Below are 14284 nucleotides of genomic sequence, written 5' to 3'. Positions count from 1 at the left end.
CACATTGATAGTAATCGCGGTTACTACTGCAGTGCTTAAGGGTTAAGCACGGGAACGCCCTGTGCCAGGTACTGTGTAAACACAAGCATCATGTTTTCAGGTATGGCCACACTCCTCAATGTAGCACAGCGAAGAGACACCTCAGCTCACGTTTAATTCAGTCTGTGATTTTGGTCTGCTTTTCTAAAGCACCTTTCCTCCCTAGCTAGAACATCTCATCTCTAGCATTCAAATAAGTTTTTATTTAAAATTGAACTAAGGTAACTCCACACAACTCTCTTCTGCATTATTGGTAGAGTACCACCTTGAGGCTGATTTCTGTTTTAAACAGAAAAGTGCTAGGAAGGTGTGATAAAAAGCAGTGTCCTCTATTTTCAAATTAATGGGATTACTTCCGAAATCTCGGCTTGACCAGCTGCACACATTGTTTCACAGGACCAGTAATCCAAGGCTTTAGCACAGAACACATTTTATCACTGGGGTTAAAGAGATTTACCTTGTGAGGCTCATTTACACGGCTAATTACGCTACTGCTTTTCTCTGTTTCCTTCCTGTTCTCATCACACATGTGAAATGCCATCTGCCCTAGTAAATCTAACTAGCCAGACGAACTGTTAATTTGCCAATGCAATTTGCGATGAAATATTAAGCACCTCTGAGAAGCCCCGGTTAAGAAAACATAATCACCAACTCCTGCACTGCACCCGTACTGTGTACATACACTCTATCTCATTACCCAGACAAGAAAATGAGGTTAGCGCTAGGCTTGCTTCTTAGAACTGCTCTACAGAAAGAGATAGCAAAAATAATAGAGATTTAAAAATAAGCTGTCTGGCTATTAAGTACCAACATAAATTAGTTACAAATTCTTCTGCCAAGAAAGCTTTTCAAGTCTAGGTGACAAGAAAAGAGTTGGAGTAAAACCTTTGCGAATGCTATGCTTCTTCTTCACTCAAACAATTCCATTGAGCCCGTTCAGTTATAGTGCAACTCCAGCATTAATCAAATTATGCCAGAAATTAATTTATCTTTTTATGCATGATATAACATATTAGGCTTCTATTCTGAAAAGGACTTCAAGGAAACCAATAAAAACCATGACTGAAGCATTCATGTCGCACTGAATGGAGATTTTTCAGAACAACAGGGGAGAATTACATAGATAATATACATGATAAATTAATAACTGCTTTAATGCCATCTCATTCTAATGCATATCATAGTAGTCCATCCCATTCCCCTTCATCTATAACAGTCAATGGACTACACACACACTGAACAGTTTAGCATCTCTCTGAATATGAGAGAGTTTGACCACATTTAGTGTCATAAATAAGTAGCAGTAATTAGTCTGAAATTACTGAATTAAAATTACTTCAAGCTTGTTTTTTTTCCTCTCTAATTATGACTCAGACTAATGAATAACTCTTGCAAGTCCAAGAAAACCAGGAAAGCTGTATTAGCCTTTCAGACTTATCAGAGATAAAAATCTTTCAGGCATCTTACAGCAAGTTTTACTGCAAGTTCACTTTACTGACATTTTAAAATACTTGCTTTGACTTGAGTGGGGCTTTGCTTGCTTCCGCAAAGTTAGAAAGCCTCTAGCCATTAGCCTTTACTACGGTCAGATTCAGCTCCTATTGAAGAGGTAACCTTCAGCAGGTAACCCAGGGTCCTCCCCTTTACTGCCACATAACTACCTAACAGCTCTGCTGACTCTTACTGTCCCTAATCGCTCAGCGATCACTTGGCTCTGGTTCCACTGCAGAGCGAGGTGGGAGCTCAGTAATGTTGACAGCTGAAGAATCCACCATGCACGTTGGTGCAGAGACTGCAGAGAGGGTCCTGCCACATTGCTCACCCCGTGCAGTCTGTCCTCTTTCTGCAGAGCAAGAAGAAAACTCACTCTGTAGGCCAAGTGGGAAGTCTCAAAGGTGAGGAGATCTTCCCACTTCCCACACAATAAGAGACTACTTTAGTCCACAGATGAGGAGTCAGATCTAGATCACTCAGATAGTCTAGACCGTTCCTTTCCAATCCCAGATTCAGAAGGTTCACTCCCCTCCCTCTTCACAATGTCTCCCTCAGACAGACTTGTCCCCAAACTAAGAAAAAACCCCAGCCTTCTCAGATAAATTATCCCCACAACTTTTAGGCAAGCTATCTCTCTATACAATTCCCAGCTTTTTTACCTTGAGTTACTGGGAACATCAGGCTGGTTCAGCTTCCACCCCTCTGCTCCTCACAAGAGGCCATTCTGGCCTTCTTCCCTTCAAGCACAACTCCTGAGTGACACCTATCTTACCTCGCTTCTAAAGCCCACACACAAGACCACCTACTTACACTACAGAGATGGTGAAAGGAAATTCTCTGTTCAATCACCTGTTTATTCACCTGCATTAAAGAAATAATGTGCAAAAACTATAACCTCAAACCATCAGCCATGCCTTTGGACAAGAAAAAAAGGCAAGTAAGAAAGGAACCTTGCTGCTATAGCTTACCACTGACATGCAAAATGAAGCCCTAGAACCTGTTATTCTACAATGGCTGGAAGAACTTGTTTGAATGGAGGTAAAAAGCAACAAATACATACTAAATTGCTTAAGTATTTTAACTCTCTGACTCCACATTCTTTAATTACATGTTGATCAAAAGCAAGAGAAATACGCTTATCCTACAGTACTCTGGCTCGGTCTCAAAATCCAGCAACACAAAATATGACATAAGCAAAAACATAGTAAATGCATTTTTAAGCTCTCAGCAGACTTGTAAAGCACATACTGCTTTATTCATAGTTGAAAGGACAAGCCACTAGATCACCTAGAAATGGGTCTTAGCTTATACTGGATGCAGTGAGGGGCAACGTGGGAGGGGGCAGAGCTGCAATATGAAGTAGGTAATTAAGAGATGAAGAGCTATGAGCAGGATTGAAACTGTAGGAGTGGTCTAAACAGGGTGAGCTTTAACCAGAGCGCAGGTAGGACTAAGCACGGTGCAACTGCTGAAGATGAGGAATTGCAGGGCAGCAACAGCTGCTGAAGAAACCAGGACATGAAATTAAGCAGACCCCCTCTGCACCCTTCCTGACAGAAAATACCATTGGCCCACTGAAGAAATTATACAGCAGTGGATCAGATAATAGTAACAGTCAATGAACTTCATTCGTGCACACAAAAAGTTCCCCAATTTCCCAAAAATATGGATGAAAAAATGGAAGTTTTATAAATTTAGCTTCCTCAAGGTTGTTACTAGTCAGGAAGACCAAATGGAAAATCCTCACGCCTTACAGCTGCCCCAAACTTGAGTTTATTCCTTCAGTGCAGTCACATTTTCTGCTTAGGCACATTCTGCTTTCCATCAATATGCACAGACAATGTTAAAGAGCCTGGTCAGGAAAAGGTTTAAAGAAAAAAAGAAATTGCCACAATATTGACTGTTACAGGACACGTAGAATGAAAGATTTCTCCTTTGAAAATAACCTTTGCACGGACTTTCTAGTTGTTCTTTGCTACAAAGAAAGTTCTGTTCTTACTGAAGGTTTGGAAAAAGAACAAAAAGAGAGAAGCCTTTAGAAAAATCTTTGCTTAGGAGGCTGTAATAAATCTGCATATATCACGCATATATCACAAAGTCAAGAAGAAAGCTTTGAAGAAGTATTCCACACAGAAACTGCATTCTCTCATTTTCTGAAGGCAACAAAACTTCTGTAGCACGTTGTTTGTGCCACGGCAGCTATTTTTTGCCACTTACTTTGTTTGCAGTAGCTACCTAAAGTTCTCTCTAGGCCACCATCTGGTAAGGATTTACAACAGATTACAGGCAAAGATTTAACTCGGTGCACTATATATGCTTGTCTGTTAGCACACTGCAGAGACTGAGCAACTTCTTGATAGTGTGGGTTGTATAGACATATTGGACTTGTAACCTTGATCAAAGTAAATATTTAGACTGTATGAACAACAGCATTTTTCCTACTCCTTTCTCTTCTCAGAGGTTGCTGTAAACTGAGCAAAGCACAGAAAATCCTCTCTTATACTGCACAACTTGAATTAGTGGAAATATGAACACAGATAATTGGGAATGACATGCTGGAGCCCTGCTGGTACCAGCTTTTAATTACTTCAGTGACTGGTGTTCTGGCAACTTCACTGAGATTCCTCAGAATTCCCTCTCTCTGTTTTCCCATTTCTGCAAGGGCCATAATTTTCCACATGTTCAATAACTGTGGCACGCATATTGGTTCAAAGTACTACAGAGATCACTACTTCACTCAAAAATCAAAGCAAATGTAAAGGTTGCTACTCTGAAGAAAGTTAATTAGGCCTCAAGTTTGTATTTGTTCTGTACAGGTACACCCAGGCATCTTTCAGATGAGTTAAACAGCCAAGGCAATACTTAGTAGTATTAAGAATATTCACATTCACAACTGTAATCACTGTTTAAAGTTCACTAAAATAAAAAAATTTGGTATATTTTCAGAGAAAAGAAAGATCTTGATTATGTTATGATGCAATACAGGTCATAATTTAACCAGAGAACTGTTTTTAGATGAGAAGAAATATATCTGCATATTGCAAAAAAGTACAAAGCAGGTTTGTGGGGTTTCTTTGTAACTGGTAGGCTTACACTAAGATGTATATACTGATAGATTAGTCAGCTTAAACTGCAATAGCTGACATTCGTGGCAGCTGGTTTCCCTTCTAATAAGAAGATAACTCGCTTGTGGAAAAGGAAGAAGTATACTCAAAAGCTTTAATACCAATATGGAAAGATTTAATACTGTTAAAAGGATGACAAAACCCACTAAAATTAATACTTATATATTTATTTTGCTCCAGCAACTTTTGAATAGTGCATATTAACTTAGAAAATAGCATCACTTTTGTTACAATCTAAAAGTTACACAAAGCATCTTGAGAAGCAAAAAAAATAGTGAGAAAAAGGGAGAGGAAAATAATTCTAGTTCTCATATAATTTTTGAAGTAATTAAACATTGAATATGAGGACCGTGGAAAGAAAATTTGTTGCAAAGATCTATCAAATTCTGTACAGTATCTGTACAGTATCTCACATGATTAACTCAAAATGCTTCATAACACCCAAGTTGATGAAGGAATTGAGAGGTCCCTTAGAAGCTTGTGAAAACATTTTTCCGGGAAGTTCAGTGACATCCCCCCTCTCTCTCCCCATCAGTTCCATGAACTACAAGTTAGAAAAGAGAATGAGATTCAACATGATGCAGATAGATAAGCTTGTAAAAATTAAATGGAGGGGGAGGATGGAGAGCAGAGTGTTAAGCTAGGAAAATCACGGAGCCTCAGCAGAGTGGCCTGAAAACCCACGCAGTCACAAATAATTTTCAGAGAGGTTCACACACTATACACATTACCAGAGAATGTGGCTGACCCAAAACCTTTTCCATCCCACTTCTCACCATACAAGATGCTGCAGGTATGCTCTGGAAGTCTCAAATAGGCTTTCATGCTTTTAGTGTTTAGATTTCCTGTTAACAGAAGGAAAGACATTAAGAACTGCCTCCTTCACATGGTGTACTCTGACTGTGATCGTGCACTGGCATCTAAAAGGCAAAACTTAGGCCTTGACCAAGTTGATGTCCAAGATGCTTATCTCTTTGCCATGAGATACTAAATGGGATGGGTAATCTTTTAGAGAATTTAAGAAAAATGAATGCACACAGCTTAATTCAGTGTTTTACTGTAATTGCTAGTACACAGACACCATATCTAACGTTACCACCCCCACCCCCAATACACACAACACAAGTAGTATTAATTATATAGATATATGAATTTTTAGGACATGGTACCTTTGCTTTTTTCTTAAAAATATACAAACCCTATCAATGAAACTTCTTTACCTAGAATGATAAATAAACAACAAGGCCACCCTCTGTCATAATACCACCCTGTACCTCCCACCCTTCCCTTCTTTGTAGTCGGCACGCCTGGATTTAGCTGCGCCCAGAACTCATCCCCTGTGCACCGAGGCAGGGAACGCTGCTGACCAGCTCTTTGGTTATACCTTGTATCTCTCATTAGCATCCATAACAGGGTCAAGACAGTTTCAAGCACAGGCTTGGCATTGCCCGTGCTGTAACTATTAGCAGGTTTCCTGAGCCAACTCAGTACCTTGCCCAGAAAATGCCCAACCCACTTTCCAGGAAACGTTCCCAACAGACAGAAAGTACATAGCTGTCTAATTTGGAAGGGGTGGAAGGCAGTTTAGGTTTGGGAAATACGAGCTGAGTCTCAATACCATATAACTGTAGGCCCATTTTCTTTATTGTTATAATCTAGCCTCCAAGAGGTGCTACTGCTTGAATTGCCCTCCAGCCTGTTACCACAGCCATCTGTGGTAATGCCACTTCTGAACACGCTCCCCACAGAAGGTAACCCAACTCCCTCAAGCTCCGCTTGAGGTTCATATTCATTAGTTTCTCCCTTCTGTCCTAATAGTGTTGAAATTGTGAAGCTGGATTGTCATTTCCCAATTGCTGTCAAGGCATGTTTTTTCTCCTAGGCACAGCTGGCAGGCAGTATTAAACCAGATCAGGGCAAGCATTGAGGATACTGTAGAGAAAGGATTCCAGATGTGCATATAGTGCAAGATTTTCAGATAAGCTATGCTACACTGATTAAAAAATGACTTGCATATTTTCCACATAATACCTGTTTGCAAAAGAGATTCCTTGTTTCCGTAAACCAAAAGAAGCAGGCAGGAAGACGTCAAAGAAGTGTTAATGTCTGCAACTGTAGTTTTCTGTGGTAGCCTCTAGTAGATAATCTGTGTAAGCCTCCCCTCCCTAAAACCTCTGTCTCCTCCCTGTCCACAAAAAATCCTTTTGACAAGCAATCTGTTAGATAGTCTGCAGTTTAGAATAGTTCAGGGAAAAAGGAATTACTCTTCTGATGCCTAAGAAAATAATTCTCAGTGTTCCTTGTTTACAGGGGTATGTCATCAAGTAGAGTATCTCTTAACTTCCCAGCATGAAATGAGCAATGATTTTTTTAAACACTATTTGCTTGAATGTATATGAGTGGGCAGAGAAAAGAAGAGGCTAATTTATCTTGTATCTTCCTGCTGCTCTATCTTCGCCAATATTTCCAACGTTAGACACAAGACATTTCTTTCAATGTATACACCATATTACCAAATAAAGCAGCACTGTAAGTCCCCCTTCTTATCCCAGTTCTACCCAAATGACACCATCACTACTTGCTACACACACCATATACAACATCTGTCACTGAAACCTGCATCTTTGCTATACACACTACAGCTACTACTCTAAATTCACATCACAGCTCTAGCCACAGTGCTGGAAAAAAAACAGTTACAGGGATGTGGTGAAGGCACTGACTCTACAGCTCACTGAAATTGTCATTTCACAATACAGCTTAGCCAATTTAACAGCTAACTTACTAAAGGGCAGGTCTCACTCTTCCTCCCTTCTTCCCAGTTCCTGCACCAGCAATTGCATCTGTGCTCCCAACCCAGCTCCAGGACATAAGCTTTGAGAAAACCAACCCACACGCACAGGGAGGCAGCTGTCAAACACTAGCTCAAAAAAAGCAGTCTATCACATCAGTGCATGTGCAGTACACATCAATTTCACGCCCAAACTAAAACTGAGACTTCATACAATTGAAAAAGGATATTGTAATTTAAGTTTTTATAAAAGGTCATAATCGCGTTGGGTACCTAAGCAGTTCTCTTACGTTGCTGAACTGCAGCATCTGCACATAAGTCAATGCTCAAGTCAGAGCCAGAGTGCAGTCCTTTCACTGCATGCTGGTGCGGACATGCCCAACGTTCCTGGGAAAGTCTCAAGTTTAAACATTACCAGCTATGCGCAGCTGAGTTTAGCTCCAATGCTACAACATCCAGACACATGCTTTTTTTTTTTGTAGGAGAGCTGTGGAAGATTTATTACTAACAGGAAGCAAAACTAAATTAGAAATGGACAACCAAGAACTAAATAGTTACAAAAGGCAAAGAAGTTAGTTTTACACAAAAAAAAAAAAAGTAATTCTGACTTACTGAGTCTTCAACTGAGGGGGTCATAAAATGTTTTGATTATTTGCTTTAGAACCTCACATCCAACACAGCTAATAATATATATATATAAAAAAAAATCAATATCCTAGGAGCTCAAACCTACCTACAACAACAGGGGTTTACATATGCATTTTCTACTACAGCTATACTAGCTAGAGATACACTGTTTATTTTCACATCTTTATGTGATTTTTTTTGTTTTTAAAGTTAAAATGTTTTAATTTCTGAATACACTCATGTGAGATATTAATTGCAGAGATGGGGAACACAAGACTAACTTGCTGAACTCCACAATTTGCAGCTGCTTTAAAGGCTGACCAGATGATGAGAAAGGAAGACCAAAAGGGGTCAGAGACAGGACTTTGCATTAAAACAGTCAAGTTCTGATCCTCAGTCTTATGCTTAAACTGTTCAACAAGTGAGACTCCACAAACAGAAAGAATTGAGAGGTGTAGTCCAGGTTTAAAAACCAGTTTGTTTTTGTTCCCCGCAGGCAAATAGAACATTTAACTCCTCATATTATGTTTTGCCCAGGAAATACATGCATTTAACGGTTGATTTTGTTGTTAAAGTTTTATTCCTGCTTCAGCAGAAACAGGGTGATCCCGAATAAAAAGCAGAAGCTCGAACAAAGCAGTTGTAACTCAACATAACTAGCACAGTTGTCCTGCAATACGTTCAGGTAGAGTAGAGTAAGGTAAACAGGACTGTAAGTTTTTGTCGTCTTTCACCTAAAAATAGGAGTAGGAGCTTTATTCCCAGCTTGTTTCCTTTGTGATTTCTTCACATTTTCATTACCAGACACAAGCTGTGAAGCTGAAGATTTGTTGTGCACATCCTGCTGGCAAGTGGAATCTCAGATTAACATCATCTTACTGCAACTAACAACTGGTTTCCATGGGAACAAAGACAAAACCATGATAAGATATTCATAGCAGCCACAGAATCATACTGACCATGCCCTGTCTACACATCTGAAGTTCACATCTGAAGATCTCAACGCAACAGGTGACATGCACCATGTCACAATCATGAACTGACTTAACTTTTATTAATAAATTAACACTTCGGTTTATGACAAATTCTAAGCAAGAGAAAAACTGACAATTTGTTTTGTTAGATGTCCTCTTAGCTGAGTGATAGAAGCAACTTGTAATTTTCCTATTATCGTCTATTTATTGTAAGTGGTGCTATTAACAGGAAAGAATAATGATGCTTTATCCTACACAGTCCTCAACAGAAGGAGCAGTAGCACCGCCATCTCCATTTTACAAATGGAGAAACCAAGGCACAGCAAGATTAAAGTGACCTACGGAGTCTCAGGTAGCAAACCAGTGACCAAACACAGTCTTTTCCACTCAGTGTATCATTAACTCAAAGTGGAGGCTGCTTCCCTGCATAACAGTTTATGCTTGGGAGTAAATTCACTCCCATTTACACCAGTACATCATCTAGTGAGGACAAAAGTATTTGACTGGTGAAGTTGAAAGGAGAATCTCTTTACACTCACTGAAGCATTGCAATCAGATATCCTAGTTCACTTTTTTAAACTAGTTTCTTGCCATATCCCAAGAGCACAGTGCTAGTCTTAAAGATTCAGCAATTTAAAAAAAAAAATTAAGGAGTTACTTGCCCTGTTCTGTTACTGTGCTTTATGCGAGCACTCTATTTAATCCCATTAATAACTTACCTATTAAATCTAAACTTAGATTAAGTTGTATGTCCACAAACCAGATGGCATGAACAAATTTAGAAGTAAATAATTACTATGTAGATTTAACTAAGAAAAAAAACTTACAAAATATTTCTTGACTGATATTTTTTCTTTAAATGAAGTGATCCCTTTCAACTTTTAAGTAACATATAAGAACGTTTAAATAAATGTTACGGCTTAGCAGCATGCAAATACTTTAAGAACAACGTTTTCCAGAGACTCTGATGTACTTCATATTTTGCTTTATCATACTAGCTTTCTTCCTAAAAGGCATACTTGGGACTGAAGGAGTATGAATGTTATACTGCAACTTATTCAGCTCCATCGGAGCGCTACTGCAAGCACAAAAATGACTTGCAAAGGCAGGAATATCTACATGCAATTAGATAATCCTGTCATTTTTTTTCCTCCCAGCTAAGCGTACTAACAGTAAATTGGAAAACCAAACATCAAGTACTTCCAAGTATTAGGAAAAAAATGTAAGACTGCTAAGATTAAAGGTCTAAGTGATTGATGCCAAGTCCTGCACACGAATCACACTTCTCCTCTGTGTTATGGTTATATGCAATACACTGGGGCATCAATCCAGAGCTAACTCTTCTGAAGCACCAGCCCAATCAGAATGATGAAGTTTTGAGTTAGAAACATCAAAAGGCTTGCTTTCTGTGCCCATCTGTGATTATGTTTATTTTCACCTCTGAATCAGAATTAACTCTATTTCAAGTTGACTGTTTAAAAAAAAAGGCATTTCAAATATGTAACTACACCATTAATACACTGAATGTGAAAATAGAACAGCATATGGCAAAAGAGATTATGGGGATTAACCAATTAAATCGTATGACTCAAACCAACATGATCCATCAAATCTGTGTTTTGCAGTGAGGTATGTGGGGGCATGGGAAAAGGACTTCACCTAATGCAGACACTGGAAGCCAAACTTCTAAAAATAACTGATTTGGCAAAAAGTATCTGTGAGGAAGGAAGGAGCGGTATGAGATGTTCAAAGCTTACAAGCTAGGAACAAGTGATTTACTTCTGGATGTCTCCTTCCTCTTTAATACTGGATTTCACAACACCTACTTGATGCATAACTTACTACAAGCAGCCCCACAGGACTATAATCTTGATCGTAAATTCTATACTCAATGATTATTTACAGGCTTAGGACACATAATATTAAATTTGACATACAAGGTTACAGACCAAGTTCCTGTTAATATAAAGACACAGTAAACATCTCACTGAAATCAAGTTTCCACAATGATAGGAGAATAAAATATTCAAGCGGGGCTTTAGGCAGAATGAAGGCCTGTTTCTAAGAGTTGAATGCAGATGACAATCCTAACATATCAGGTCTCACAGAGAGGCAAATAGTTCATCTGCATATTTAATGAAAGGAAAGAGGCCACAAAAGCAGAGCTATCTGGAAACAGTTCCTCTAAAAGGTGACATTACTGTCAGCTTCCCGCAATTGCCCTCATTACACCTTGTGTAAGACCTGCTCAGAAGACAGAGCCTGCAGGGAACAGGCCAGGTTTTTGCTCTCCAGGTTAACACCTGGGACTCCGGGCACTTGTCTAAATAGAATTCATTCATTCAAGTTCATTTGAACTCATTCTTCTACAGCTATTGAAGAAATGTCAAAAATACAAGCAAATAATAGTTCACAGGTATCATACAGGTACGTGACCAAAGAATTTAAGATTTTAAATTACTGAAGGTTTTAATATATAAATTGAAAGATGTACTACAAAACAACATAAACTTCTTTTATATACAGTTACAGCTAAACCACCAAAAGGAATCAATAACAAACCAAAGCCATTCTTAGATTTTATTAAAACTCCACCTCAATATAATTTTAAATGTCAATACTATTCAAACACATTAGCATTTTCTTTTAAGAGCTAAATGAAACAAAAAGCATGTTGGAAAGTTAAATTGATACAACTACCACATCCACAAACACACAGAATTCCCAAAAGCACCTTTTAATCAACGCAACCTCGACAACACACACTTCTCTGATATCTTAACTTTTCCTTTAGAAGACGACACAACTTAGTAGGAAAGGAATGGAAAAAAAATCTCAATAAAACAAATGCAGTTTCAAGTCTTAACTTCAGCTCACAAAGGAACAAGAAGTTACACTGTGTAATGGAACTGCCCTTACATAAAACTTGACTGTGGATGCACAAATATGGAAACAAATGCAATTTATCTCAAGTTGCTAAGTTTCCATTTCCTAGGCTAAATCTCATAATATTATAACCACCTGACTGTTCATCATAACATGCAAATCTCAGAGCTGTCTCTTACGGATTTAATATTAAATACAAAGCAGTTTATGCCTTACTCTTACTCCCTATGCTTCTGAGCATACATAAGAAAAAGTTTCAGTTAAGAAAAAAAAAGCCTCAAATGCATCAGTGACAGCTGTGAGATACATAGGCAAAGTTCTGTGAAATTTCATCAACATTTCATTTTCATTAACAACCCCCCCACACACACTATGCTTAGCAGAAAAATGTTAGTTTATATGAAACTGTACACATTTCCAGGCCATAACACATGCTACTAACAAAGCCCTTCATATCATTTAGTTCCAGATGATGGTCTTTGTATCTACAATAGGATAAACGCATCAATAACAAATCTTTGTTTAAAAAAAAGAAAAAAAAGAAGAGATGTTTATCTACTTACCTTGAGGAAAAGAATTTGGCTGCACTAAGTACAGGAACGCATGTACTATTTTAAACAAAATTCCTATTGGCCCAGGTTCATGGTATGCACCTGTATCATAGGTCTTGGCTGGTACAAATCCAAAATCCAAAGTCCCAGGAGGCGGTTTGTATATAGGTTGTACCTCTGAAATAGTACTTCCACAAAACAGAAGCAGCAGCAAACAGAGTTTCACAGCCATAGCTAGCAGTATTCATAAAACTGGAGGTAGAGATAACTTGTCCCACCAAGTCTAGAAATCTTCAATGCATTCACTTGGGGGTTAGCTTTCTAGCCAGGAAAACTTCGATGCACCCTCACACCTTTTATTCTTTAGTGTATTCTTGCTTCGGAGTAGTACAGAAGCCTCTTGTGGAAATGACTCAGCGCACCATTTCTAGCAAAAACAAGAAAGAGCTCGTTAAGGTGTATGCAAGCAAAGGTGCAAGATAACCTGCAATCTTCTGTGGAAATCGAACATATCAATAGTTGTAAAAGCAAGCCAAACAGGATAGAAAAGACAAAAAAAAATATTGAGGTCTGTGAACAATATGGTCTACTACACACACTGTACTTGAAAGAGGGGGGAAAAACAATTATGCATAGTTCTGGGTCAGTGAGTTTTCAAAAACAAACAAAGCAGAGCTTTTTCCCTTGGACAGCTCCAAGGGAAACAAAACTAAAGGAACAATGAATGAATTGCACTTCTGACTAACTACAGTATGTCATGGCACAAGTTACACAATGCATTTAATCAGCCACCTGATGTTACCGTAGTTGATGGCAATTATTACAAGTCATACTCTGTAGCTTCTTTAATCTCAACCTTTCAGTAAAACCTTCCAGTTTTAATCTATAATGTTCCAGTTTACAGTCCGCTTGCTTTCCCTATGCATGACCTAGCAGATGGCACCCTTCTGACACCTGTTTCACAGCTAATGCCATAGATTCCACCTCAAGGGAGAATTTAAGATGCCAGCCACTCCTAATTGTCCTCCAAGACTGAGGAAAGAAATTATTCATGACTGAAAAGTTAACAAAAACAAAAAAACAACAAAACTTCACCCTCCTGACAGGTGACAATGGGTATCAGTAATTATTTGCTATTAACTCAAACTATCTCAAGGCTTTCCTTAGGAACTGGAGAAGCCAACTCAAAAATTTTTATTCATAGCTTGCTAAAGCTGAGCAGCATTAAGATGACTTTGGATGCTTACACATGTTTAAGAACATTCTGAATCTACAAAATCACAGCAGTTTAATCAACCACCATTTAAGAAACGTAAACAGAAACCCCCTCGGGTTTCCAACACAACAACTGACCACATCTTCATCTACCTGGGCCTAGGTAAGACTCCTTTACTTCAGCGTGAGCCATGGTGGCCTCCAAGGAAACAGGCAAAAAAACCCCAAAACAAATAAAAGGCAACAGAAAACCTTCTGCCCCTTTCTGACTTTGAAAGTCGCATGTACTTGGTGAGTGTGCCAGTGATCGCCACACCGACTTTCCCACCCATCAGACTGGCTCATCTTTGAAATGTCTTTGGTGATCTACCATAGTGCCACTGGTGGGGATGCCTGGGAATACACCACCCATGACAACCTGCCCACTTCAAACTGGGGAGCACCCAGCACAAACTGCCTTTGCTTAGCATAGTTCTGCCTCTATTGCCTTTTTCAGCAACACTACCTAACACAAATGTTTTTAATCTCCACCTTGGTGTTCAGACCATTCACTTGCAAGAATGACAGCAAATAACACAAACA

General features: G+C 38.8%; 1 protein-coding gene across 4 annotated transcripts in view; it reads right to left on the bottom strand.

Annotated features, from left to right (window-relative positions):
- Nucleotides 1-12912, bottom strand: part of PROM1 (prominin 1) — a 58704-nt gene extending 45792 nt beyond the window's left edge. For all 4 annotated transcript variants that reach the window (XM_009582458.1, XM_009582473.1, XM_009582466.1 and 1 more), the window contains exon 1: nucleotides 12500-12912. In XM_009582458.1, coding sequence (XP_009580753.1) covers nucleotides 12500-12719 — 220 coding nt within the window. In that variant the 5' untranslated portion in view covers nucleotides 12720-12912. The remainder of the gene's footprint in view (nucleotides 1-12499) is intronic.
- Between the last annotated feature and the right edge of the window lie 1372 nt (nucleotides 12913-14284).

The sequence above is a fragment of the Fulmarus glacialis genome, unplaced genomic scaffold (assembly GCF_000690835.1).
Source record: "Fulmarus glacialis isolate BGI_N327 unplaced genomic scaffold, ASM69083v1 scaffold7740, whole genome shotgun sequence".
Lineage (NCBI taxonomy): Eukaryota > Metazoa > Chordata > Aves > Procellariiformes > Procellariidae > Fulmarus > Fulmarus glacialis.
The sequence above is the reverse complement of the archived record's forward strand: the minus strand, read 5'-3'. Positions and strand labels throughout refer to the sequence as shown.